General features: G+C 43.0%; 1 protein-coding gene across 4 annotated transcripts in view; it reads right to left on the bottom strand.

Annotated features, from left to right (window-relative positions):
• Positions 1-26,505, bottom strand: part of TTC7B (tetratricopeptide repeat domain 7B) — a 1,385,350-nt gene that overhangs the window by 558,641 nt on the left and 800,204 nt on the right. For 2 of the 4 annotated variants that reach the window (XM_086937667.1, XM_086937668.1), the window contains exons 17-18: positions 15,063-15,160; positions 9,848-10,000 (exon numbers count right to left, since the gene is read on the bottom strand). In XM_086937667.1, the coding sequence (XP_086793793.1) occupies positions 9,848-10,000; positions 15,063-15,160 (251 nt within the window). The remainder of the gene's footprint in view (positions 1-9,847; positions 10,001-15,062; positions 15,161-26,505) is intronic. The other 2 variants (XM_086937670.1, XM_086937669.1) reach the window with 1 other exon arrangement.

Genomic DNA, 26,505 nt, shown 5'->3' with positions numbered 1-26,505 from the left:
AGGAGATTATCTGCAAGTAAACAGCTGGTAATCTGGTAACTGATATTTAAACTAATGAAAAACAACTGAACGCTACTTGTCAATTGTCATTGAAATGCTTGTATCAATAACTTGTTGAAATGTTTCACAATGGTAATCGCTCCTTCCGTTGAGACCTGCGTTGCCTATAGGAACTTTCACTATATTCCCACTAATGGATACCCAGAATCCAATGCAAGAATTATAGCATAATTATAGGACCACGGTTTTTCCTATAATTTAGGGAACTAAGACTATAGAAGGGCTGCACTTCCGTAGGGCAAGATAGGGCAAGACAAGGCAGCAGGCAAATGACCATAAAAGGCCTGAGAAATGGTGTTTTAGTTAGCAGATAGGGAAAGCTCCAAAGCCAGATGCTGGGAGTGACCGACATTCTGAACCATCCCTTGATAGTATATGCCTGGGTCCTGGGAGGACAGACTTCTGGACGCGTGGGCGTTAGGCATCTCGACGCAGGGAAGGAAGACATCTACGTTCATGTCATTAGATCCACTCCTGACAGATCTACAGTCCAAATCATCCCATGGGCCAGATCCAATTGCTAAGTCAAATGAGTGAGGTAAAGCACATGGAAACATGCGCATCTACTCCACTGCCTGTGTAGTAGTTTCCATACATGTAGCGCTTGTGCGGAGTTCCACTCCTAGTTTCCATGTGTCGTCTGGTTGCGGCTCGAGGGTGCCTTCGTCATGGAAGGCTGGGGAGGCGATGTTGCCGCCTGACTTTGTAGCACAGTGTAGTGTCCTGCAGGCCACGTCATGCATCCCCTCCCTAGGGGCCGTGCTAGCACCCACCCCTCACCCATCCAGCACAGGCGTCACCAGTCAGGTGACCCTTCTAATAAATGGGGCCGGGCGCACGTGCCCTGGGCCTGTTCTACCCACCACCTCCTTGGGTGCGCAGGTTGTCTTAGCAGCATGCGGGCCTCAGGCCCAAGACGCTTCACACGGAGCGCCTCTGTTTATACTTTTAAATACACTCATTATTTCTCGGCATCTCTAGGGGAGCTCGGGCTGACTCACGGCTCTACAAAGAATAAACAAGCCAGCATACATGGGAAGCACCACTTATAGCAGTAAGCCCGGCGGAGCACCGGCGCGAACATACCATGCACGACTAATTAAACAGGCAGAGAAGTGCTGCTCGGAGCATCTCGACGTGCCACTGTCTCATCGGAGCACGAGGGCTTTTTGGCTTAAATTGATGTTTTAGAAACCTTCACACGTCCAGTAGGATGGTGCTGCATCAATCGTACCCACATAAAATAACTGCATCGCGCCAAATTGACCGTGAGAGGGCATAAAGGAGACTTTCTGCCAATTTTATGACAGTGGGGAGTGAAAAAAACAGAAAAAAGACTTCCCGGAAACGTTACGTTTCATCGTTAAAACAAATAATGGCGAGCTGATGAAGAGCTGGAAGACCCAAACACTAGTGATGCCACTTCTTGATCACCACGAGTGTCAGTGTCATCATGTGACACTGGTTTAATGCTTTGTATAATTTACAAAGCAGCATAAAGGTGGATGGTTGTGAAAAGAAGGACACAGACAAACCCGTTTTCAATGTATCTTCACTATAGGACATACGGTTACTCACAGTCTGAACGAATCCCCTTCAAGCCGCTTTAGATCTCGGACTTAAAAAAACTGCTCTCCCTTAAAGCATATTTCAATAAGTTCAATATCTGCACATACAAGCCTCGAAATTGAGTACGTTTGACATAAATGCGGCACGTCTGACATGCACATGCTTATAACTGGATAGTGATACTCAGATATTTAGCAAATAAACCTCTTGTCTCTGGAGGGCCATGGAACTTGCACTGCAAATTAGATCTGCAGCACAAATTCCCAATATTCAAACTGAGCCCAACTAAATAAACTATTTAACTTTACAGACTAGAGAATTGTTTAATTACTACATTTTCTGGTGAGGAGGATGGGACTGGGTTGGTTTTGTGGCACTTTGCAGATATTTTGAATCTAGAGCCGATGGATCGATGAGGCACCGCGTCTTTGATGAGTCTGAAGTCCTGGAGACACCTTGGAGTGTTGCTGTCATCTTTGATGGTCAAAAATTTCATTGTTATTCTATTCTCAAGGGCGCTGATAACAGATTCAAGTCTTGTATGCAACGCCACATTGAAGTTATCCGCTAGATCATCTGACTGCTTCACTGGCTGTAAGCTGCAGCATAATGTGACCTATCCAACTCGAACCTCCTGCTCATGTTGGCCATCTGGGATTTTAGCAATAAGATGCTGATACACAGCATTGCTAATTAATGCACAGAGCAAATCAAAATATTCCTGATTTTCTTTTTAACAAATCAGGCAGCGCTACCTTACAGAAGGTGGGCATCAGAATATATTCAAAGCTTATCAAACTCTAAGGGAGGGAAGTGTTTCAAGCCATCATCTAAGTCATATTGTGAGATAATTTTACATATAAAACACAAGTTTCAGATTATTGACATCTTTGTTTCACACCGTTGCAAGATTGACTCAGCCTGAAGGTTGCTGTTCAAAATCTCATTTGTCAACCCAGCTAACGTATCCTGCTTTTCAATTTCAAGTGAAAAAAAAAAAATATATATATATATATATATATATATATAATTAAAATTTGCATATATGCATAAGCAAATACATGGAACCAAAAGAAGCTCCCCTTATTGAAATAAGTGATGTTGCAAAACCTGTCCAACCGCTACATCACTGCACTGTGCCAATGCCAGGTAATAATGCTGCATGAATATATACACACTCTTCCAAGTTGCATCACAGCATATTCTCTTCAGAGACACTTCCTTAAACAAAGTAGTTGAGATGGAAACTGCCCTAGTTGAGTGCGATGTGAGGGGCTTGTCAGCCTTCGAATGACAGAACTGGATTGCAGCGAAAATCCACTGAGTGATGGTTGCGCCTTTGTGACTGGAGCAACCTTACAAGTGTCAATCTGAGTTCAACAGTTGGGCAGTTCTTTTGAGTTTTTTTTAGTGAAATGTAAGTTGAAATTGTAGACATCTTTTGATACCTAGTGTATGAATAGCCCTGTCAGCTGGGGATGTTGGATTCAGTAAGAAAATACAAAATATTTTAGGTTAATTGAGGTGACAATCCGAGGGAACGTTGGGAATGAATTTTGGATCGGTTATGAGAAGTACTAAACTGCCTGTGAGGCACAAGAGGGTTCTTCAGTTGAGAAATCCTGTATCTCCTTTACCTTCCTGGTCTAAGAGAGTGCTAGTAACAAGACGACCTTCTGTATGAGAAATATGAGGTCTGCTCGGTGTATAGGTTCGAATGAACTCTTCATGAGTTGGGATGGAACTATGTTCAGGTACCAGTCCAGGGAAGGAGCCCTTACCGAAGGGAAGGACTCTGAATAATTCTTTGATGAATTATTTGATGATTCTGCAGGGCAGAAAGAGAGAAAATGAGATGAGCGTCTATATCTTGATATTGCAGCAATCCGTATCTTAATAGACAAATGTATTAATCGTAACTAAGCTAGTGAAAGGAGATAGCGTAGTTATTTGCCAGATTATGCTTGTAGAGGATGTAGGTTTGATTTTTGGCACCAAAGCAGAAATGTTTCCATTACGGTTCACATGTCTTTATTGTGGCTGCTGCCTTAACTTGGAAAGAATATTCCTGAAGTACCGAGGAATATTATCTTTGAATTCATGGAATTTAGTATCCCATGCGTATAAGAGGAGAGAGGTCGGGTCAGGATAAAGGACCTGACCTCGCTTTGATTCATCGTCAAAAGTTTTCAGGATTTTGGTAGGTGAATGTGGCTGGATACAGATATCAGGAGAAGCTCTGTGAACCAATGCTGCATAGGTCACCTGGGGGCTACCAGAAGGAGGCGACACTGCTCTGTTTTCATCTTGATCAGTACCCTTGGTATTAGAGGTATTGGGGTAAAAGGTAGGCATAGATCGCGGACCATCTGATCAGCAGGCATTCCTCCATGTTCCCGACGTGGATGCCAACTGACATTTACGGATTTTGTATGTTGCAAAGAGATCTAGATATGGTTCCCTCAAAACAAGAAGAGACTATTTCGTGCCAATTGAACAAACTCCCATTCGTGGAGGCTGTTTCCAGTTCTGTTTAGCATGTCTGCTAAGAGATTGCTACTCCTGGGAACATGTTTGGGTCGAATAGTTATTCTCTGCATTGTTAGCCAACTCCAGATTTACTGAGCTTCCTTGGGCAGAGCCAGTGATCTTGTGCTGCTTTGCTCACGTATTGCATGCTGGTGGTACTCTTTGTACGAACTAACACCGAATACCCTGTTATCATTGGCAGTAAAGCTTGGAGACAGAGTTAGATGGCTTTGAGTTCTAGGTAATTTAATTGTATGTTCTAGTGCGGTTACCACTTTCCTTGAATTTGCATGTTCTGTAGATGATCGCCCCAGCTCTCCAGGGACTCATCCATAGTTATTACAAAGTGAGGTATTTGAGGTACGAACGTGAGGCCCTCTGACAGGTCAGAGGTCTGGGAACACCAGGCTAGATTTTTCATCATACCTAGTGTGAGGTTCACCAGGTCCTTGAATGATCTTTCTGTTTGAATCTATTGTTTTTGTAGCGGTTTCTGTAAGGCTCTCATTTTTAGGAGTGCAAAAGAGATCAGATTGATCGCTGAGGATATCATGCCCAGAAGCTAATTGAACAGATGCACTGAAACATTTCATTTTTTGTAATAGTTTAAGAGAAAGCTCCATGAGGCTTCATTGCTTGTCCTGGGATAGAAAGTCTTTGTCTTGGGCAGTATTTAGTGTTGTGGACCATGAACAGTATCTTCTTGGATGGAGCAATTGATGATCTTTGATAATTCACAAGGAGACCTAGTTTCTAAAACAACTTTAGGCAAGCCTGTGCAGCCTTGGACGCTTGAAATGTTGTTGGTGCGTTTATTAAACAGTTGTCGAGATAGGGGAATACCAGATGACTAACCTTTCCTTCCTGACAAAAGCTGCAACAGGTGCTAGGCCTTAGGTAAAAATGCAGGAAGCTGAGTTGAAGTCAAATGGGAGAACTTTGAGACAATGTTTGGGATAGATGGGTATGTGGAAATACGAATCCGGCAAATTCCGATCTGTCATGTGGTGTTCGTGTTGGAAAGGGAGACATCGCAAGAGGACAAAAATAAATAAATAAATATTGTTTCTGGAAATACTTGTTTAAATTACAAAGGTCTATGATGAATTGCCACTCCCTTGTTTTCATTGTGAGGAAAGCCTGTGCTGAGAATGTGGACCCTACTCCATGGCACCTTTGGTTAGCATAGCTAGCACTTCCTTCCGAAGTAGATGGAGATGAGGTGGGTGCCCTCATTTTGGAGGTATGGTTGGAGGAATCTGGGTGAACTCTAACGTCTGACCATATGTTATGAGAACCAAGACTTATTTATCCAATGCTATTATCCGCAATAGAGGACATTTTTGAAAACAAAATCCTCCCACAGGATGGTCATAAGCAACATTAAAACATTGTCACTGTTGGTAAGCTGGCCTAAGGGCTTTTGAGAGGGCTGGTAAGTCTGATACCTCTGGTATCCTCCTTGATATGGGTACGTATCTCTTCCACAGGCCCCTCTAAAGGAGGGTGTTTCTTTCAAAACTGTGATGTGCCAAAGATCTTGCAGTGTCTGAGTCAGCCTTGACTGCTTGCAAGGCGTTGTTGATGTGCCTGCCAAACAGGGCGTCGCCATGGTAAGGTATATCAAATATTTTTATTTGCACAACAGGTTCTAAATGGTGTGGTCTTCCACAAACCTTAGCATCTAAGAGCCGCTCACCCTGTCAGTTGTGGGAATCCAACTGAAGCAATATCTATAGGGCAATCCATGGATACAGAATGGGACGTATCGCCGCCCTGCATAATCTTTCTTTGTTTCTGCCCTTGTTTTTGTTCTGACAGAAATTCTATGTATGTGGCGATGTCTGACTACTTCTTGCAGTTATACCTACCTTGTATTGTCAGTGAATTGCAGCCCATACATTAGACCTGGACATAGTTGAGAACCTCTCCCCAGTGTCATCCAGGTGTCTGCTTAGGTGGTCAGGCGGATTATGAGTGACATGGTTTTCCATGACTGCAATTCCTCCCAGATATATCAACAATTGGAATCGGTCTCACAGCCCTCCTATTTAAAATCATAAAAAAAACAAAATGATAGCTTGTTTGCTGTTGGAAACGTTTGGCAACTTGTTCTCTAAAGAAAGGAAACCACCAAAAATCATCTGGTGGGGAATCCACCAATTGTGATGTCGGTTTTAAATATTCATTCCATATATCGGGTACAGATTGTGTATTATGAATGTTGCTTTCTCTCTATCATCACCCGAGGTGAACGGGTCGTTCCCATGAATCATGGCAATATTTGACACTGGGGTCAAATATTGGGACACTGGGATTATGAATCCGAAACCGGTCCCAGGATGCTTGTTTCCGGTCCAGGGAAGACATGGCTTGGCAGTTCGGGCTGGGCTGTTCCCATGAGGCACTGGGTCAGGCTGATTTGCATATTGCCATGTCTGAACTGGGGTGGCTGAGTGAGCTAAAGAATGGTGATGGATTAAACCCAGATCAGGTGACTGGGGGTGAGTGTTTGATTTGCTCAAACGCTCTGTCCATCATCCCCTTTTGTATCGCTTAGTTCTGTTGATACCCAGGTTCACAAATTTACAGATGCACCATGGTCTGAACTGACTAAACAGATTTTAGGTCTTTAGGAAATCTTAGCTGCTGGTATGCTCTTCTTCTCACATATTACTTTTCTAAACCTAACACGAGTTTTGTGATCAAATGTTTAGGAACGTTTTTCCATAGAGACTTTCATTGATCTTTTTCTGTTACCAGTGATAATGGTGTCACATCAACTTTCTGAGAATGTTGAAAGGTGTGGTGTTAAACATCTTCCACTGCCTTGCATTCTCCAAATATGAATGTGTTAGTTGAGAGGTTTAACAGGGTGTTGGTTGAAGGGGTACAATTGACAATTAAGATAGATTTGGATGTAGAGAAACATATTGACAAACTTGTAAGGTCATATCGTAGCACATCTCATAATTTAACGGGTTTTACTCTTTTTGAGATGTTGAAAGGCTTGAAATCTCATACCGGGTTAAACCAAGTGTGGCTCCAAATGATGATTTAAATTGCAAATCTAAGAAGGATATATATTCACTTGTTAAAAAAATGAGAAATTTCAAGCAAGGTCTAATGTTTCCGATGTTAAGTACATATTTCAGGTGAAAGTTGGTGCCCATGTCAAAATGACCACTGAAATAATGTTAAAAAGGCTAGTTCATACTTTCAAAATGTTTTAATTTTGCTGTTGCTGGCAAATCTCAGGCACTTTAAATCAAAGGCACCTGGTGGAGAATTTCAAGACTTGCTAAGTGAGGTCTGATTTACATGATAAAGTTTCCAATTTTTGTCATGAACCTGATTTTGTTTTTAACAATGCTAGTCCATCAGTACCTTATGTTTCCAATCCTTCAGACAGCTTTATGAACAAGGTTATTCTTTGAATTGTGATCGTTATAATAAGGTCTCCGACCAATAAGAGAAAAATGTATGCCGAAGAGTATGAGGATTATGTTCTACATTACAAATAATTCAATTATGTTGTGCCATTCTAGTATTTTTCTATATTTCTTTATCATGTTGTCTTCTCTATTTTTGCCTTTTTGATGTTTTCAGTTCTGAGAAGGAGACGTGTGTAGTAATGGATTGTTACACTATTCTGCTTCTAAGTGTTGTGCTGAACTGTATATTCTTTGTTGTGTTGCTTATGCACTTTGTTCAAGTCCTTTCTCTTTGCTCTATGTGTCACTTGCTTTTTTATTCTGCATTCTCCAACTTGAATGTTCGGTTGTTAAGTTGAACAAGATCTATCCTGGCTGCTTTTCTGACTGCCTTGGGCATGACTGTCATTGAATAAACTACTTATCTTTACAGGTTGAAGAACATATTACTTACTACAACCACCATGCAAAGCCATGGTAGCTACAGTACGTCGTGATTCTTAGCAATCTCGCAGGGGAGGAGAGTGCTGAGCTGCCAGCAAATTCCAAAGTTAGGATAGACCTTTCACTTGGTGCCTCTTTGCGTACACAGAGTATGATACCCTTCACGTTCCACTATAGATGATGACTAACAGCAGATTCCAGAGTACACTAGCCCAGCTAAAAACACACCTCGGCAAAATCTTTGTCGACCCTGCACCAGTGCCCTACTTGATGTACCACTTCAGTAAACTGTTGCTGTTTAGCATCTCCTTAATGTATTATGGCAAGCCAGCATTCATTCTGCTGGGCATGGCAGTGCACAGAACTTGATTCTGTGTTACATAGCCTATTGATTTTTTTATCACGTATTACAAAACATGTTACGTAGGAGGAAGATACAAGTACCTGCTAAATTCTATCACTTTACAGAAATTGTGAATCTATCAGAATAAGATAATTAGGGAAACTCTTACAGTGCAAACACATGCCTACCACTGTTAACTGTGATGGAAATTAGGAAACAATAAAGTAAATAAATACATTAAATTAATTCATTAATCACCAAACAATTAACATTGGAGACAGTCAAGCTCACTGTTACTAGTTAGCAATCACAGGCAGGTGCTGAGAAGGTACAATTTACGCAGACTGGAATGATTAATTTTAAGAACTGACATTTGAGTCTCTTGTGGAAAACACAATATAGGTCCTGACAAAGGCACCGTATGAAGTTGTAGACAAAGCTGCAATGAGGGTCAGCAATATTCGAGGTAGACACTCTCAAGCATTCCATTTGGAAGAATTAGATGAATTGTAAATAAATTAATTGAGTGTGCCATTATGTGCCATTATACAGTGATTGTAAGGAGTTAGAGAGCACTAGAAACTCTGTATTTTAATACTTTGTGTATAGGACGCCACAGAACACTAACCCGCTTGCATGTGTCCAGTAAAAAAGTATTTTGCTAAATAAAACTGTCTATATGTTGGTAATGTATTTGAATAAATAATACAGTTAATTTAGGTGGAAAAGGGAGAATAAATCTTCATATCTTTCCCTTTTTTTTAAATATCATTTATTCCCGAAACCCCAGACTTTACTGAAGGAGCACCACAACCTTGAATGCTGATAATTTAGGATTGGCAGTGGAGAAATATAGCCTACCTTTTTTATGGTACCATCTTTGTCAGGCTTTAGATTTTGCATGAATCATTAAGGTCCATAAGGCTTTCATCATTATCTATGTATGTATATAGTATTTTATAGCATGTACCTAGGGAAAAGGCCATGGGGCGCATTTTTCCTCATTCTGTTGAGTAATTCTATACCATTATTAATCTAGGCCCTGTTGGATGACATAACTTCTAAAACTAAAAGAGATTCGTTCGAAACACAAATAACTGACTGAATTCATTAATTCCCTACATTTTAACATTGGTCATGGTAAAGTGGAATTTTTTTGGATTTATAAAAAAATTGTTCTTGGGGAACATTTATGTAATTATGATCTTTCATTAGTAAAATACATCCACGGAGAGCCACGGACTATATATTCTTTTAAAGCCATTGACAGTGGAAAAGAGCAAGTTTGAGTCATTCCTGAATTAACCCATAATGCCAATAATAGAAAAAAACGGAATGGAATAACTCTTTCCAATCATGTTTTGTTTCAACCTCTCGCATGCAAAACAACGCTGTCAGTTTGCAGACTATTCGAACTCTCAGAACATACACAAAGCATCTATCAAAAATAGAAAAAAAAGGAGTTTACAGCGAGGAGGTTCGCAGGAGCCGAGGAGCACACGTTCATAGAATGGGTGGGATCGGAGGAAGGTGTCAGGTTGGGGACGAAAGTGAGGAAGATGAGAAGACACAAACAGGTGGAGAGGAGACTCTGTCCTGGAGGGAGAAGAGGAATCAGAAGCTAGAAAGGTGAAAGAAAAAACGACAAAGGAAAACAATGACATGTAATGAAGTGCCAAGGGATGTAATGAAACAGAAAAAGCTGGCTCGTACATTTCAATGGTAATAATGTAACTTTTAAGAGCATGCAATTGAGAAAAACATTTGAGTTCCGCACATTTGTGTGACAGTTCAAACATCTCTAGCGCATGTCCAATATTTAGATTAATCTGCAAAGAAATCCTTTAGTGTAATATGCAGTCTTCTAGATGAAATCTAACATATCACAACAGATTCTTATGTGACATGGTCATGACATCACCACCAGGAATAATACTCAACTGGGAAATGTTCAACGTCGGTTCGAAGAAGACTGGATCCATGCCAGGTTTTTAGGATAGCCACACATGATGCAAATCTCTGCTGTTTAGAGTAATTGTGTGCAATGTTATTGTATGGGGATACCTCAAAAATCGAGCATGGATACACCTCTCCCGAAGCTACACTGGACAACTCCGACTTAAATGTTTTGTAATTCTTCACTGATCATGTATATAAGTGAGCACATATTTATATGCAAGTGCCCAACATGAAAGAAACTTCATAACAAGACTTGTTATACCTTTTCACTCAAGAAATGAGAACCCTGGTCTGATGTCAGAGATTTTTCTCTGCTCTAGTTCTTCTGCTATCGTCTGTCAGACAGAACAGACAGTTTTCTGCAGCTGCATAAACCCCAAGATCCTTTGCGTGGGCTTCAGAGTTTATGGCAGTAGACCATTTGAGTGAAATATAGCCTCGTGTTGCACCACCATACATTATCCTGTCCATCTCTGTCTCCAATGAGAGAGAACGGTCAAGACAAATAAGTTCCCATCAGGTTTTAGAGCGGAGGCGTGCTGATGTATCCCACAACAAAGGATCGTAAAAGCCAGCACTGAAACAGCAAATGGATTTCAAATGAAAAGGTGCAATGTGTTGAGTCTAAATACATTAACTAAATACCAACGCAATTATTTGCAAATCTGATAAAACCTATAAAAGCAGGTAGTCATTTTTTGCTCTGGTGATTTCCTTGTATTATTTTCTTCACCATAACAAATATATTTTAAGCATTAAAAAAAGTAAACTAGCGACAGTTCGTTTTCAATTAGTAAACTAAACACTTCGGAACAGAAGGGCTTTTCCCTACGAATCAGCATTAGAACACTGCCTTCAAATAGGCAAACACTTATTGTTGGTTTAATCAGCACGACTTCTGTGATTACAGAATAATATTCAGAAAATTAAGTTTGAGTAACTTTCAATATTAAGGTTCTCACCAGTCACAACTTAAGGTTCTAACCAGATGCAACATTGTCTCCATTTTGGCTAAATCCATTTAGTGACGCTCTTGACTACACTGGCTTCCTCAGGCAAAAGGGCTGTAGGATGGCACTTTGGCAGATTATTAGGCCTGGGCGGTAAATACCGTTCCGCTCTCGGAATTTGGGTAATTTCGCGTTCCACGGAGAATGCGAAATTGCCCAAAATTCTACGTTCCGCAGCTTCGCGGAATTTTTTGCTTGTTTGAGTTCTCAAAGTGCGTGTTCACGAGATATTTCCACCCGAGCACGCAAACAGCGATCGCGAACAGGAAAAAAGCATTGAGAACAAGCAATTCCATGTGTTCGCGGAAATTCTGCGTGTTCGCAGAGATTTCTTACCGTTTCGCAGAATTTTGCGTAGCACGACTACACAAATTACGCCCACCCCAACAGAATATATCAATTTGAGCCATCAGCACGAGTGAGTACAACAGAGAAGTAATTTTTGGATGAATGTTTGTGCATTTTAATTTTTCAGTTGTTAAACGCTGAAACTCATGGCACCAAAGCAGTAGTGTTATTGAGGGCAGGAGAGGACCATGCATGGTTGGGTGAACTACAGAGATAGGGAGCTGTTGGGGGTGGGCAGGGTGCAACGGGATCCAAATTGGTTTGGTACGATAATGGTAAGAGAAGTATGAAAACCCTTTGTGTGAGTTCCCTGAATGTAAAAGGGTTAAATCCTTCCACCAAGAGACTGGCAGTGAGAAGAGAATGTAGAAAGCAAGGTCTGGGAGTTCTCTTCCCGGAGGTGCATGGCAGGAAGGGACAATAAACCACCCACAAAGATGTAAGAATAGAGTGAGGGTCTCGGGTCTTACAGAGAGAGTAAAAAGAGAAGTGTGGCTATACTCCCAAACAAAGAGATGGTCTTCACTTTCCTAGAAGTAAAAAGGAGCTCAGAAGATGTGTTAAGAAAAATGTCTATTGGTTAAGGTCAGCTTGAATTACTCAGCTGCAGCCCTTTTACAATATGTGGGGCGATGGATCCAATGGGGCAGTATTTCTAATGTTGTATGGATCCATTTTTAGACAGGTTGGGGTCAATGAAGAAATTCGGCTATCTCTCTAGGTTTGGCAGATTTAGGTAGACCTATCAATGGCGCTTTAACTTGATCGGGAGGAAAAATGAAAGGCATCTACCCAACTGAAGGAGAAGCAGCTTAGAGAAATAAGTATAGAACTTAGAAATTGAGCTGGGCATGGGGACAGAAGATCCAAAGTCACTAGGTTTTCTATTTTGATTGCTGATTAAAATAAAAAAGCAACAATACCCCAAGTCTTGCAACTTGTTGGTTGGGAATTCTCAATGGAAAGGGGCGACATGAAATCCATATTTATAAGACAGAAATGCAGTGAAGAGCAAGACAAGTCAATAGACTTTTAGCCCAGTTATTAAGGAAACAAAAGAGAGAGAGGATGGCCCTTAGGATTTTCAGTAGGATTATCACAAACCAAAGATTAAATGCAGTGGAATCCAAGCTGCTTCATAAATCTCCATACACCTCAAGAAAAGACCAGTATCAAGGACATTAAAAAATAATATATAAGGCAATTAGTTTTCCATCAATGAGCAGGGCGACTGAGAGAAGAGGTATGTGGAAATAACTATTATTAAAGCAATCAAGGTGACAGCAATAGGCAAATCCACGTAAAGGGACAGTAACACAGGACATTTTTACATGGCATTTAAGGATCAACTGATCCTGTGCAATTTTCATTCTTTAGGACAATTTCACTCCTCAGTAGAAACCTAGATTTGTCCATGGGGATAGGGTGGCTAGGGAAGTTGATTCTGGAAAGGCAAAGAGCTGATATTACACAGTAGACAACTGATTTATTTAGCGGATTACAAAACTCCATCTGGTTGAAAAGGCTCTAAAAACTCAGAACATAATGGCTGTATTCACAGACCACTTCCTACTATATGTTGAAACCCTAAAAAAAGATCTCTGATGTTTTAAAGGAGATGGGTAGATTTGAGGCTCTATTTTGATTGCTGATTAAAATAAAAAATCAACAATACCCAAAGTGTTGGTAAAAATCAGAATTTGGAAAAGTATGGAATAGACTTCTAAAGGAGGAAAGTAAAATATCTAAGAAGTGTGGATTCCCAGGAAACGTCAGAAGGTGCATGGACTTAATCACTATTCAATTTTATGAGTTATCACTAAGGACTTTAGGAGATGGGAAGACTCATCCGTTCATGGATGCGCAGAATTACTTCCACCAAGATGAAGGCCTTGTCAATTAATTAATTATTCTGACCCAAGTTGATATCCCAGTACAGGTGTCCTCAAATATCCAAAAAATATCCAGAAGAGAGCTGAAAAAGGAGTTCAAACTTTGTTCCATACTGGGAAGTTCATAATATATGAGAACTCAAAGGGGTGAAGCAGGAGAGGAGGGTAGCTCAAGAGGGTTTCACTGGCCACGCACTGAATGGCTAAATTAAGAAGGGAGTAGGTATCTTCTGAAAATGTGACACTACCAATTTGGAGAGGGACATCTTCAAGTATGTAAAAGTATCTCCTGTCTACAATGGAAAAGGGACCCTTGAAATATGAAGGGGCTTTGCAGGGGTAAAGATGTGGCCAAGATCTACTAGAGCAAAGTGAATGGAATGGTCATGAAAGTTAAGGAGATCATACTACTAGTAGACATATATCACTCTTACTGTTTACAAATCAATGGGCTTACAGTTTGGGAAATATTAATAACCAACTGTTTTTGCAAATTAACCTATGTATAGCTTTCAAATACAAAGCTCTCAAATTGCTGAAAGAAAAATGATTAGCAAGCTATTGTTTCAGAAGCTAACAGCATCAGTTCACAATAACGAAGTACGAAAGTATGTGGCACATTGAGTGGTCCTCTTTTCTTGAAAACTCTGTCATGGATCCTGACTCCTTATAATGACCAACTTGCTACAAGATATCAGGAACTCTAAGAGGTGATTTGCTGGGTGAGATATGGTTAGCATAAGCAGAAACAAGGACATTTATTTTTTTAATTTCTAGGGACATGGAGGATACCACACCACCTCACCTGTCAATACAAAATGTGTCCATTGACAGCCAAATGCTAGAGCGTAAGCTGTGTTAGGAACACCATGTAGAAGCAATTGTATGAGAGTAGACATGAGACAATCTCTTTACTGCTTCTTACAGTTGTTACTGATCTCCAGCAATGGCAAGAATCTGTTCTCTTTCCTCTTTTAAAGGGATATTTTTTAAATGACAAATTGATGTAATCTGAAGAAGCAGGTCTCGAAGGATGTAAAGCACCAGAAGAATCATGGTGCCTGAAGTAGCTTTTGGTGTACATACTGGGGAATTGCTTGAACTTATATTTTAGACATTGTACCTCAATATGAATTTAACTCTTATAAAATATGGCTAGATATATTTACCTTAGAACACCACGAGAACAGATGTAATAGCCACAAAACAGAAAAAAAGGAAAGCAAATCAAAACTATTTCTGCTTCATAGCAATATTGTATAATTAGATCGGCAATATTTCCCTTTTAAATGCATTCAAAAAAGGAACCGTAAGAGAGATACCTTACTAATACAAGAAATACTTTCTTAGCTCAGAACTTTAATTTTGGAACATATTATTAAACATCTTAAATGTATGCATCATACAACAGGGGTGGTTAGAGAACGGATGGCACTATGCCTTTACCTTTCATTTATTAGCAGTTAATTCCTACCTGTCTCAGGATCACTGAAATCTGGTAAGGTTATTGTGTTGAGCTGCCGTCTGTCGGCTATGGTTCGGTCCAAAAGACTGCTCCCTCGTCCAGAATCACTAGGGGGAAAAATCTCAAAGTTAACCACTTTGCAGCAAGACTAAACCCCTACATGTACTGTTGTGCATGGATTTGCTCAACCATTTCCAGAAGTCCTAGACTATAGTAATGGTTTGCATCCAACATTAGGTCACCCTTCCTTCTGGTGAAAATATTTGTTTTGAGGGGGCCACTATGGCCCTTAAAATTTGTTCCACAATTTTTCCATGTGTTTTTACAATAACAATAAATAAATGAAGGTTATAAGGGGTTGTCTTCAAGATCACAAAAGTCAAACGTTCCTGCACAGAGACTCCAAATTAAATTCCATTTAACCTTATGGATCACTTGGAGAGGAAATGGTGTATATGATGCATGTTGACTCTATATGAAGTTGTGACTCAGGACAAAGAAAATGACTTGAAATACTGGAAAGCCAAGAAGCAAACAAATGTCATTACTCGTGTTTGTGGCGTGGTGCGGTATGGCAAGGAAGAATAACAGTGAAAGGGACCATTAGAAGCACTGATTGGCCAGAAGAAGTTACAATGTGAAAGGATGCCTTGTTTACTGATGGGGATGGAGCAGAGCAAGGACAAGATGATGTTAATGTACAATAGGAACTTTTTTTCTCTGGTTCTGCGAGGGAAAGAACTTAAACACAGAAAGATACCCAAAGCCTCAAACGAGTTGAATACAATACCTTTTCTGATAACAAGAGGACATTTGATTTGCGAAAGTCCACAGTGGCTACTTCACCAATCATCTTTTCTGCAATGCCTATTATATGGTTGAAAAGCAGAAGAGATTCCCTTCCTCAATAAGAGGAAACTGAGAAAAGAGCTGGGGCAGCCATGTACATCTTAACAAAAGTTCATATTTCCAAGGTCCTTGCATTGAAATGTGCATTTACCTTCGCCTCAAAAGGAGTATCACTGATGCACTAGGCCATCAACACCTCAACATCTATCCATAGTACTGTACAAAAAGTATTGCTTTACTTCCTCAACTGCAAGCGACAAACATATAGGGCTGTATTATACATTTTGCCCTAGTGGCACAATGGGCATTTTGCCTCCTTTTTTCACTTTCAAGGATTTCTTTAATTGCAGAAGGGGTTTCAGATGTTTGCACTGCCCCATCGCCAATATGCACATTTGCACCAGTATGATCTATATTACAGAAGAGGCTGCACTAGCATCTGGGACCCCTTCACCATAGCGCCACGGGGGGCTGTCCTCATTTGCATGGATACATAGTCCCCCAGCAAATAAAGGAGTCCTTTGTACACTCACCTCTTTAAAGAAAGGAGCAGAGGCAAAGGAGCCATCGCGAAGAACCCTGACTGTGCGCCACGTAGAGTTGGTGCACAGTCAGTGTGGTCCACGAAGGTGCAGTGAATGTCCTGAGGACTCCACAGGCACTCTCTGGCAGGACGGTACAGTCATTCAATGTATTCACATACAGGGGAATCACTGCCCCCTTTTAAACCGAGGCCAGGCTGCTGCAGCAAGTGAAAGGCGGACTGGCGGCTTCAAAGAGTCGGTTTGCAACTGTGTTGGGAATAGCAGATATGGATTAGTTACTTACCTGTAATCCTAGTTCTCTTCCAGGGGTATCCTCATCAAAGTCATAAGCATTAGAATATTCCCGCCCATGCGCGGGACCCCAGAAACAATATATTATATGTGCCCCACATATACATATACATATATATATAAATATATATATATATAAAATTAAGCAATTGCAGCCAAATAAAACAGTAGAGCTGGAATATGCTGTGAAGAATTTCCACCATACATGTGCATTAGCATTAGAAACATGAGAAACAACACCAATGCTTGTTTAGAAACTGTTTTAATGCTTAGAAAGCAGTAGAAATTCTTATAACACACTGTAAGCATATACAGCTCCCAGGCTGCATTGCAAATACCCAGTCTAAAAAGACTGAAAAGCTAACTGTAGCTGCATGTACCAAAACTGACGCTGTGCCTTTAAGGCACCTCTGCCCCTAGCTTCCCATCATGCCTCAGGGGTTACAGTTAGGTCAGTTGTTCTTTTCGGAGACTGAAAACCAAACCATGGTAATAACAGGTTAAAACATCTCCTATTTAATAAACAAAGTCCTTTGCCCGGGGAGGCGGGAGGGTTGCTTATGACTTTGATGAGGATACCCCTGGAAGAGAACTAGGATTACAGGTAAGTAACTAATCCTTCTCTTCCAGGGGATCCTCATCAATAGTCATAAGCATTAGAATAGAGTAGCGAGCCTCACCTCATCCCTGCGGGCAAAGAAATCAACAGATAACATTCATAGTCGTAGGCCCAAAAGTAGGCCTTATTCTACCCAAATAGGTTTCTCAAGGAGGCTTGCCCTACTTGAGAATCCGCTCTGGAATCAGACTCTAGGCAATAATGCCTTGTAAAGGTATGGACTGATTTCCATGTCGCAGCCTTGCAAATTTCTGACATGGGAATGTCATGTAAAAATGCTATTGTGGCTGCCTTCCCTCTAGTGGAATGAGCTTTGGGTGAGTGTAACAAAGGTTTGCCAGCCAGCTGGTATGCTAGTTTGATACATGAGACAATCCATCTGGAGATGGACCTTTTGGCTGCTGCAAACCCGGTCCTCATTGAACCATAATTGACAAAGAGTTGGTCTGTCTTTCTGGTGCCCTTCGTTCTTTCTAGGTAAAACTTTAGCACCCGTTTAAGATCTAACGAGTGCAACGACCTCTCAGCTGGGGTCGATGGGTTAGGAAAGAACGAAGGAAGGGTAATCGTTTGGTTTATATGAAAATCCGATACCACTTTTGGAAGGAAAGACGGGTGAGCCCTCATTACCACTCTATTGTGGTGAAACACAGTGTAAGGTTCCTTGGTGCAGAGTGCTTGAATCTCGCTAACCCTGCGCGCAGAGGTTATTGCCACCAAGAAGGCCGCCTTCCAAGTGAGATGCTGCAAGGAGGCCTTGTGTATAGGCTCAAACGGTGTAGACATCCGCCTGGAGAGAACCAGGTTCAACTCCCAGGGAGGAGAAGGATTTCTCACAGGGGGATACACCTTCTTCAATCCCTGAAGGAAATCCTTAACCACTGGGACCTGAAAAAACGATGTTTGTGTAGGTGATTTTCTGTACGCTACTATGGCAGATAGGTGAACCCTAATAGAAGCGTATTTCAACCCTGATGTCGCTAAGTAGAGGAGGTATGGGAGGACTACATCTTCTTGTCCTTTGGTGGGATCAAAGCCATGGTCCTTACACCAAATGAAAAATCTTTTCCACTTGAACGCATAAGGCGCCCTTGTGGAAGGTCTCTTTGCCTCTCTTAAAATAGTCATACATTCTGGAGGCAGATTTAGGTGTCCGTATTGCAAGACCTCAGGAGCCATGCAGTCAGGTTCAGCGACGGGAGGTTGGGATGCAGGATCCTCCCGTTCATTTTGCTCAACAGGTCTGGCCTGCACGGCAGACGTCTGTGTGGACACAGCGACAGATGTAATAGGTCTGGATACCACCATTGTCGCGGCCAATTCGGAGCAACTAGGATCATGTCCATGCTCGATCTGATGAGCTTGGCCACCACCTTCGGAATCAGTGCCAGAGGAGGAAACGCATAGGCGAACATTCCTGTCCACTCCAGCAGGAGAGCGTTCCCTTGTGTCCCTGGCCGGTGGAACCTGGACGCGAAGGCGTGGCATTTGGCGTTTTCGTCGTCCGCGAATAAATCTATGTCTGGACGACCCCAGCAACGGAAGAGTTCTTCGACTACTTCGTTGTTTAGCACCCAGTCTGGCTGATCTTCGAAGTGCCTGCTGAGTGCGTCCGCTTTTGTGTTTAGCTCGCCTGGAAGGTGTACTGCCACCACCGACAGTCCCCGAGCCAGAAGCCAGTGCCAGATTGTCTGGGCCTCCTGAGACAGAGGGCGAGACCGAGTTCCTCCCTGCTTGTTCAGATAGAACATAGTTGTAGTGTTGTGAACCAGGATTTTGTCCGTTGTGATTGCTGGAAGGAACGCTTTGAGCGCCAGATGAACTGCTCGAAGTTCCAGCATGTTGATGTGGTATGTCTGAAGGTTGGTCGACCAGCGACCCTGAATCTGAAGATGACCCATGTGAGCACCCCAACCTTCCAGAGATGCGTCCGTTACCACAGACAGCGAAGGAAGAGGTTGCTGAAAAGGGACTCCCTGCAAGACATTCCGAGGGCGAGTCCACCACTGTATTGAGGTCAGTGCTGCTTGAGATAGGATGATTCGATCCTCCCAATCTCCAGTCGCTCGGTCCCACTGATCTTCCACAGACTCTTGTAGAGGTCGCATCCTCAACCTGGCGTTTGGAATTAGGAAGATGCAGGACGCCATGGAGCCCAGTAGAGACGCTACTTCTCGCACCTTTGGACGAGGAAACTGAAGTAACTTTCTGCATTTCTGCCCCATGGAAGATAGTCTCTCCTGCGAAGGAAACGCTCTTCCTAAATTTGTGTCTAGAACTGCTCCCATATAGTGGATAGTTTGCGTGGGATGCAGGACTGACTTTTCTGTGTTCACGTGGAGCCCAAGCCTGTGTAGTTGTTGAAGACACAGATGACAGTCTTTGGTGGCTTGACGAGGGGACGGACTCTTCAGGAGCCAGTCGTCTAGATATGGGTACACAAAAAGACCTTTTTTGTGTAGACATGCCGCTACCACTGCCATGCACTTGGTGAACACCCTTGGTGCGGATTTTAGTCCGAAGGGAAGCACTTTGTGCTGGTAATGCTTGTTCCCTACCAGAAACCTCAAGTACTTCCGATGACCTGGTGTTATAGGAATGTGGAAGTACGCGTCCTGTAAATCCACCGAACACATCCAATCTCCAATTTGTAGATAAGGACATATCTGATGAAGTGCCAGCATGCGAAACTTCTCTTTGACCACCACCTTGTTGAGGGTCCGAAGATCCAAAATCGGTCTGAACTTGTCCTCTAGGTCTCTTTTGGGGACTAGAAAATACCTTGAGTACACTCCTCTCCCCCTTTGGGGTGGGGGTACCTCTTCGATTGCGTTTTTCTTTAGGAGGACGCTCACCTCCCTTATGAGGAGGTTTAGATGGTACGAGCGAGTCTTTTTTGGAGGAATCGGTTGTGGTCTCTTCCGGAAACATAGCGCATATCCATTGCGCAGTATATTCAGCACCCACTGATCTTTTGTGATGCTGACCCACTCTGCCAGGTGTTGCGAAGCACTTCCTCCCACTGGAGTGGGTAACGGCGCCAGAGGAAGCCACTGCTCAGGCTTTGCCTCCTCTAGGCGTGGTAGAGGACTGATGATGTCCGCCTCTGCCTCTGCCCGATTTTCCTCCTCTATATTGTGTCTTCCCTTGTGGCTTGTTCTGAGACCATTGAGGGGTTTGAACCCTCTGTTGGCCTCCCCGGTTCTTGTTGGTCTTGAAGCGTCGCTTGAACGGCTCTTTCTTCTTCTCCAGACCAACCGCCTTCACCGTGTCCAATTCGGTTTTCATGCGGGTCATTTCCTGATCGGCATGTTCCCCAAAGAGTGAAGATCCTGAGAAGGGCAGATTGAGGATGCGTTGCTGGGCATCCGGTTTGAGACCAGTTAAACGCAACCAAGAAGATCTCCTCGCACATACCCCATGTGAGTAGGCGTGGCCTGCTAGAAGGGCGTTATCTGCAGATGAACTAATCATTTGGTTTGCCACCAAACAGCCCTCCGTCACTGTTTCCTCAAAGTCCTTCTGGTCCTCCTTGGGCAATTTCTCTTTGAATCGTTCCATGGAGTCCCACAGAGCTCTATCGTACCTGCCGAGAAGTGCTGATGCACTAGAGACTTTCAGGGATGAAGCTGCTGTGCTGCACACTCTGCGTCCCCAAGAATCTTGGGTCTTGCTGTCCTTGTCAGGAGGAACTGAAGAAGAAGGAGCGACTGTGTGATTCTTCTTAGCTGAGGCTACGATAACTGAGTCCGCCGCAGGCTCTCCTTTAACAAAGATTGGATCTGAGTCGGCCGGCCTATACTTTTTCTGGATACGTGCCGGTACCGCCCTGATCGCTGCTGGCGTGAGGAAAACCTCCTTGATTGGGTCCATTATCCCTGGAACCAATGGGAGCAAAGGCCGTGAATATGATTTGTGACGAAGGGTCTCAAAAATCACAGTAGTGGAAACTTCTGGGACAGCCATTTCTATTTGAAGTTTGTGAGCGCCCCTTTGTAAAACGTCCAGATATGTGTTGACGTCGTCAAGCGGGGAAGCTCTGGAGCGAGGGCTGTCTGCCAGCGTTGGGGAGTAATCCCTTTTAGAAGATCTCGAAGAAGATGAGGAGGAGGATGATGGCGTTCTCCTTCTCCTGTGGTGAGATTTTTCCTTCCTCACTGGCGATCTTCTCGGTCGATCTTCCCTTCGAGGAGAGCGTGATTCTCTCCGATGCTCCCTTCGTGGAGATCTCGACCTCTCAGTTCGTACCTCCCTTCTCGGTGTTCTGGACCTGGGATGCTCCCTCCGTGGTGGTCGGGAGACCCTGGGGGTATGCGACCTTTCCGCTCTCCTCTCCCGAGAGCGTGATCGGTGCTTGCTAGGACTCTGTCTGTCTGCCTCTTCTATCAGTCTCTGAAGAGGTGACCTGTGGAGTGGGCTTACATATCTTTGCAGCCTCTCCGTCGCTCCAGAATCCTTCCAATTGCTCAACGGAGCATACCATCTTGGCGAGAGTGTTGCCTTTCGTTGGGGCAACGGACTTCTACTCCTGGAAGAGGACCTCGATGAGCTAGAGGTACTTGAGGAGGAATGGTGAGAAGCCGATTGAGTCACCAAAATAGTTGAAGGCACTGAAGAGGATTTTCGTCTCACCGGTGTTGGAAGACGCCTTAAAAGTCTTTCCCTTGACGTTGAACGCCTCTGCGGCGTCGACGGAGTGACAACCTTCGACGACGAACGCCTCGGCGACGACCTGTGTTCTCTCGACGTCGACCTGTGATGTCGAGCCGATGACGTAGTCTTCTCTCTCGACGTCGAATGGCGTCGCCCTGCCTTCGACGGAGGTCTCGACGTCTGGTGTTGCCCTGCCGTCGACGGAGGTCTCGACGTCGAACGGCGTTGCCCTGCCGTCGACGGAGGTCTCGACATTGGCCGACGTTGGTCTGTCGGCGACGGAGATGGCAATCGACGGTGTCCTGTCGTCGACGATGCCCTTGATGTCGACCTGGCATGTGGTGACGGCGGAGGATTGGACATCCTCGACGTCGAGCGCCGACACGCCTTCGACGATGATCCCTTCCTCGACGACGATCGTCCGAGGGGGCTCTTGCTCCTCGACGCCGAGCGCCTCCGTGGAGACGTCGGCGGAGGTGTCACACTCTTCGAAGCCTGTCGACATTGAGACGACGGCGAGTGTATTCTGTCTCTCGACGCCGACCGTCGCCTGGTTGACGGCGGCGGAGTTGACTTACGTCTTGACGCCGATCTTCTCGTCGACGGAGATCTCGTGGCTTCTCTCGACGCCGATCGTCGCCTAGTTGACGACGGCGGAGCTTTCTTCGACGTCGGTGAACCTCTTTTCGACGACGATTTCCTCATCGACGCCGGTCCCGACGTCGACTGAGCTTTTTCTTTCGAACTGTCCATCAGATGTCGTTTTTTCAGCGCCGAACCCGGCGCTGAGGTTGATGGACGCTCTGACTTGCCTTTGGAGGGAGTTCTGGGTCTCTTTGAACTCTTCCTCTCTGTAGATCTTCCCCTCATGGATCTCTGGGCCAGACCATAGAGCCTGTTCCTCTCTCTGTCTTTTAAAGTCCTGTCAGACAGATTTTGACAATGAGAGCAGTCTTTTGGATCATGATCTTCTGGCAAGCATAAAATACAGACCTCATGAGAGTCTGTTTTTGCCTTCTTGTGGCCACAAGAAGGGCAATCATCAAATAATGAGGGCATCCTGACAGGAAAACCTCACAAAAATTCGACTGCTAGGCAGTTATTTACTTGACCCTGATGTTAAAAGTCAAAGTAAATCAAAAAATTCTTCTTTTGAAGATTTTCTGACTGAAAAAGGCAGAAAAAATGTGGAGCTGTGTATCCAGGGTCCTTCCTGAAGGAGCCGGAAAGAACAACTGACCTAACTGTAACCCCTGAGGCATGATGGGAAGCTAGGGGCAGAGGTGCCTTAAAGGCACAGCGTCAGTTTTGGTACATGCAGCTACAGTTAGCTTTTCAGCCTTTTTAGACTGGGTATTTGCAATGCAGCCTGGGAGCTGTATATGCTTACAGTGTGTTATAAGAATTTCTACTGCTTTCTAAGCATTAAAACAGTTTCTAAACAAGCATTGGCGTTGTTTCTCATGTTTCTAATGCTAATACACATGTGTGGTGGAAATTCTTCACAGCATATTCCAGCTCTACTGTTTTATTTGGCTGCAATTGCTTAATTTTATATATATATATATTTATATATATATGTATATGTATATGTGGGGCACATATAATTTATTGTTTCCGGGGTCCCGCGCATGGGCGGGAATATTCTAATGCTTATGACTATTGATGAGGATCCCCTGGAAGAGAAGCTGTGATACGACACACTATTCCATTCGGCGCCCGGTGCAGACACTTAAGGGTGCGCTGTATAGTGTATCTGTAATGTAGCACCGGGTTAATCCTTGTAAAACTTCATAGATGCCTGAAAATCAGTGTACAAACTGCAGCCATTTAATCAGGCCCACTGACAGATCAGATATAACCAAAATCCCAAACTGCTTCAAAAATTATTTATATATTTTCCCATGAAACTTTGAAACCATGATTTCTTAACTTGTAAATATGTGAATATGATTTTTTATGATGGAAATTATTAGTAATGTTTCTGGATGTGAACATTACAGATGAATGAACTTTTAATTTCCCTTTGTTGCGGATGTAAAGAGCGAGTTCCACCATAATAGACTCCTAATCGCATCGCAAAAATGACTATATCTTATAAATTGTTTAGTATTATGTTGATGATACTATATTATATAAACTTTTATGAATTTTAGTAATTTTATAATTGTTTAATTTTTCTTTAGCCCTGACGAAGTCCGTTAACTGTATGTAGTTAGGACGAAACACGTGTTGGCAAAAGGAAAAGAAAAGAAAAAAGTACTGAGTGACTGGAAAGAAGAAAAATAAAGAAGAAGTTGTTGAATAATACTGGATTCATTTCTTCTGATTTGTTTTGATATTTTTTGGATGTTTCTTGCGAATTGGTTCTAAGATAATGCTCTGGTAACTGCTCAGGAAGAGAATTGTTTAATATTTTCCTGTGGTGTCTGGCAAAATGAGCTCTCCTTGAAATCTATGAAAGGGCGGGGCTACAGCAACAAGGTCACTAACGAAAGTCAATTTTTAGTCTTCCTTCACAGCACAGCTACCACCAGACCTTATGTGATCAATTTAAAAACAACTTTAAAAAGCACTACTGAGAGGGGGGCTTTTGCTTCCCCCACATGCTGATTGCCTTGCGTACATCATTTGATTGGGCAGATGTTGTGTGCATCCACTGAAAAGAAATGCGTAAATAGTACTTTTTGCCTCTTGGAGAAGTCTATGCTCAGTTAAGCAGGACCCTGTTGGTTAATGTGACAAAGCTTAGATCAAACTATAGGTTTGATAAGTAAATTAAGAAAAGTTGCAATAAAGGCAGTAAGCCTGATATATTTATTGTGCAAGCATCTGTTTGATACAGTAGGCATTTAACCCCTTCTGCGCTTCTGACGAGCTCAGCTCGTTATGAGGCACAGTCTTTAACTGCTGCGGAACACCCCACGCGTGGCAAATTCCCCTCCTGTGCGGGTGTTCCACAGGAGTGGGTGGAGTCGTGACGAGCTCAGCTCGTCATGAGCACAGCTCCACTGTGTAGCATGACGAGCTGGGCTCGTCACGAGCACCGCGGCTCGGCGCACGGCCCCCCTTCCGCCCACACCGCCAGGGAATTAGCCCCGCGTGGAAAGGGTTAAGAGTGGTCTGTTACTGCACGGTGTTAAACATGGAAGACTGGTATTTTGTTTCATGAAATCTCACAGACTACCATAGAAGGCAAGGAAGCTGGTATTGGTTAGACCCTCTGACAAACCATAGGCGTAGAAGACTTTCACTGTGACATACTTTATAAGCCAAATTAGGAGGGGCTGCATATTGTACGGCTTTTGGTTGCCTTGTGGAAACGCTAACGTTCAGCCCGGTAGGCCTGAGTTGTTGATGGCAACAAGCCAATGATTAGGCTAAATGCTTGATTGGTTCACTGTGAAATATTATATTGGATGCCATTGACTGTTCAAATGTTGCAACAAAGGCAGTATGTCTTATGTAAAATCATAAATTAAAGCCAACAGCCGAATGGTTTTGGTGTTGGTTAACCCACTCTGACGGAGCTTGTGAGAATTCTTGTTAGGCAGCGTTAATAGGGGTTGTATGTTGTTTTGGCAGTTGTTATTTTGTACATTCTTTTCATTTGACGACTACATGCGTGATGTTTGCCCGCTAGGACAACCTAGGCTGGATTAAGTAGGCGTTTATGGGTTAAGTCTTATAAAGCAGCGTTAAAGCCTGTAAACAGGTATTGTTTTGTAAGGGATCTCACAGATTACTTCAGTAGGCAAAGGACTTTGGTCTTTGTCACCCCATCGGTCAAACCCCAGGGTTAGAAGCTTTTCATTTTGATAATGCTTGTTAATCTTCTCAGAAGGGGTGTATACTGCTGTGCCAACCGGAATGCAGTGTAAAGATTTGTCCAATGGTTGCTTTGTGGGAAAGCAGTAGGCCTGGGTTTATTATGGTGAGATGGCAGTGATAATGTCTGCAGGGCCTGATTGGTTCATTGAGAAAAGTGATGTTAAATGCCACATGTCTGACCTGTTAATTATGAGGAATTAAGGCAAAGGTAGTAGGCCTGGCTTATTTATTATGAGAAGCATTTGTGAAAACCAATAGGTCTTTAACGGTGGATTATTATCACACTGTGTTACAGGCTAAAGACCAATATTTTGCTCATAGGTTACCATTGGAGGTGAGGGTTTTGATATAGGTCATTCTGTCTAAAAACCCAAAGGGTAGATTTTAACTGTTAAAAGCCTGGTTAGTCCCTTTTGAGAGAGGTTGTATATTGTTTTGATTACTCTAACTGTATATATACGTGCAATTCTAAAACTGTAGAGTTGATGGTTGCCAGTTCAACGTGCACTTCAGTAATCCTGTGTTGATTATGTCGTCAAGGCAATGGTTAAGGCTAATGACCTTATTGGTTTGTTGGGAAAAATCATGTTAGAATACGCAATTTTGATCTGGTTATTTTGAAAAGTAATGTCAAGTACAGGGGGCCAGACTAACTTATTGTGAA

The sequence above is a fragment of the Lissotriton vulgaris genome, chromosome 9 (genome assembly GCF_964263255.1).
Source record: "Lissotriton vulgaris chromosome 9, aLisVul1.2, whole genome shotgun sequence".
NCBI classification, from domain to species: domain Eukaryota; kingdom Metazoa; phylum Chordata; class Amphibia; order Caudata; family Salamandridae; genus Lissotriton; species Lissotriton vulgaris.
Note: the sequence above shows the minus strand (reverse complement) of the source record. Positions and strands in the feature narration are given on the sequence as shown.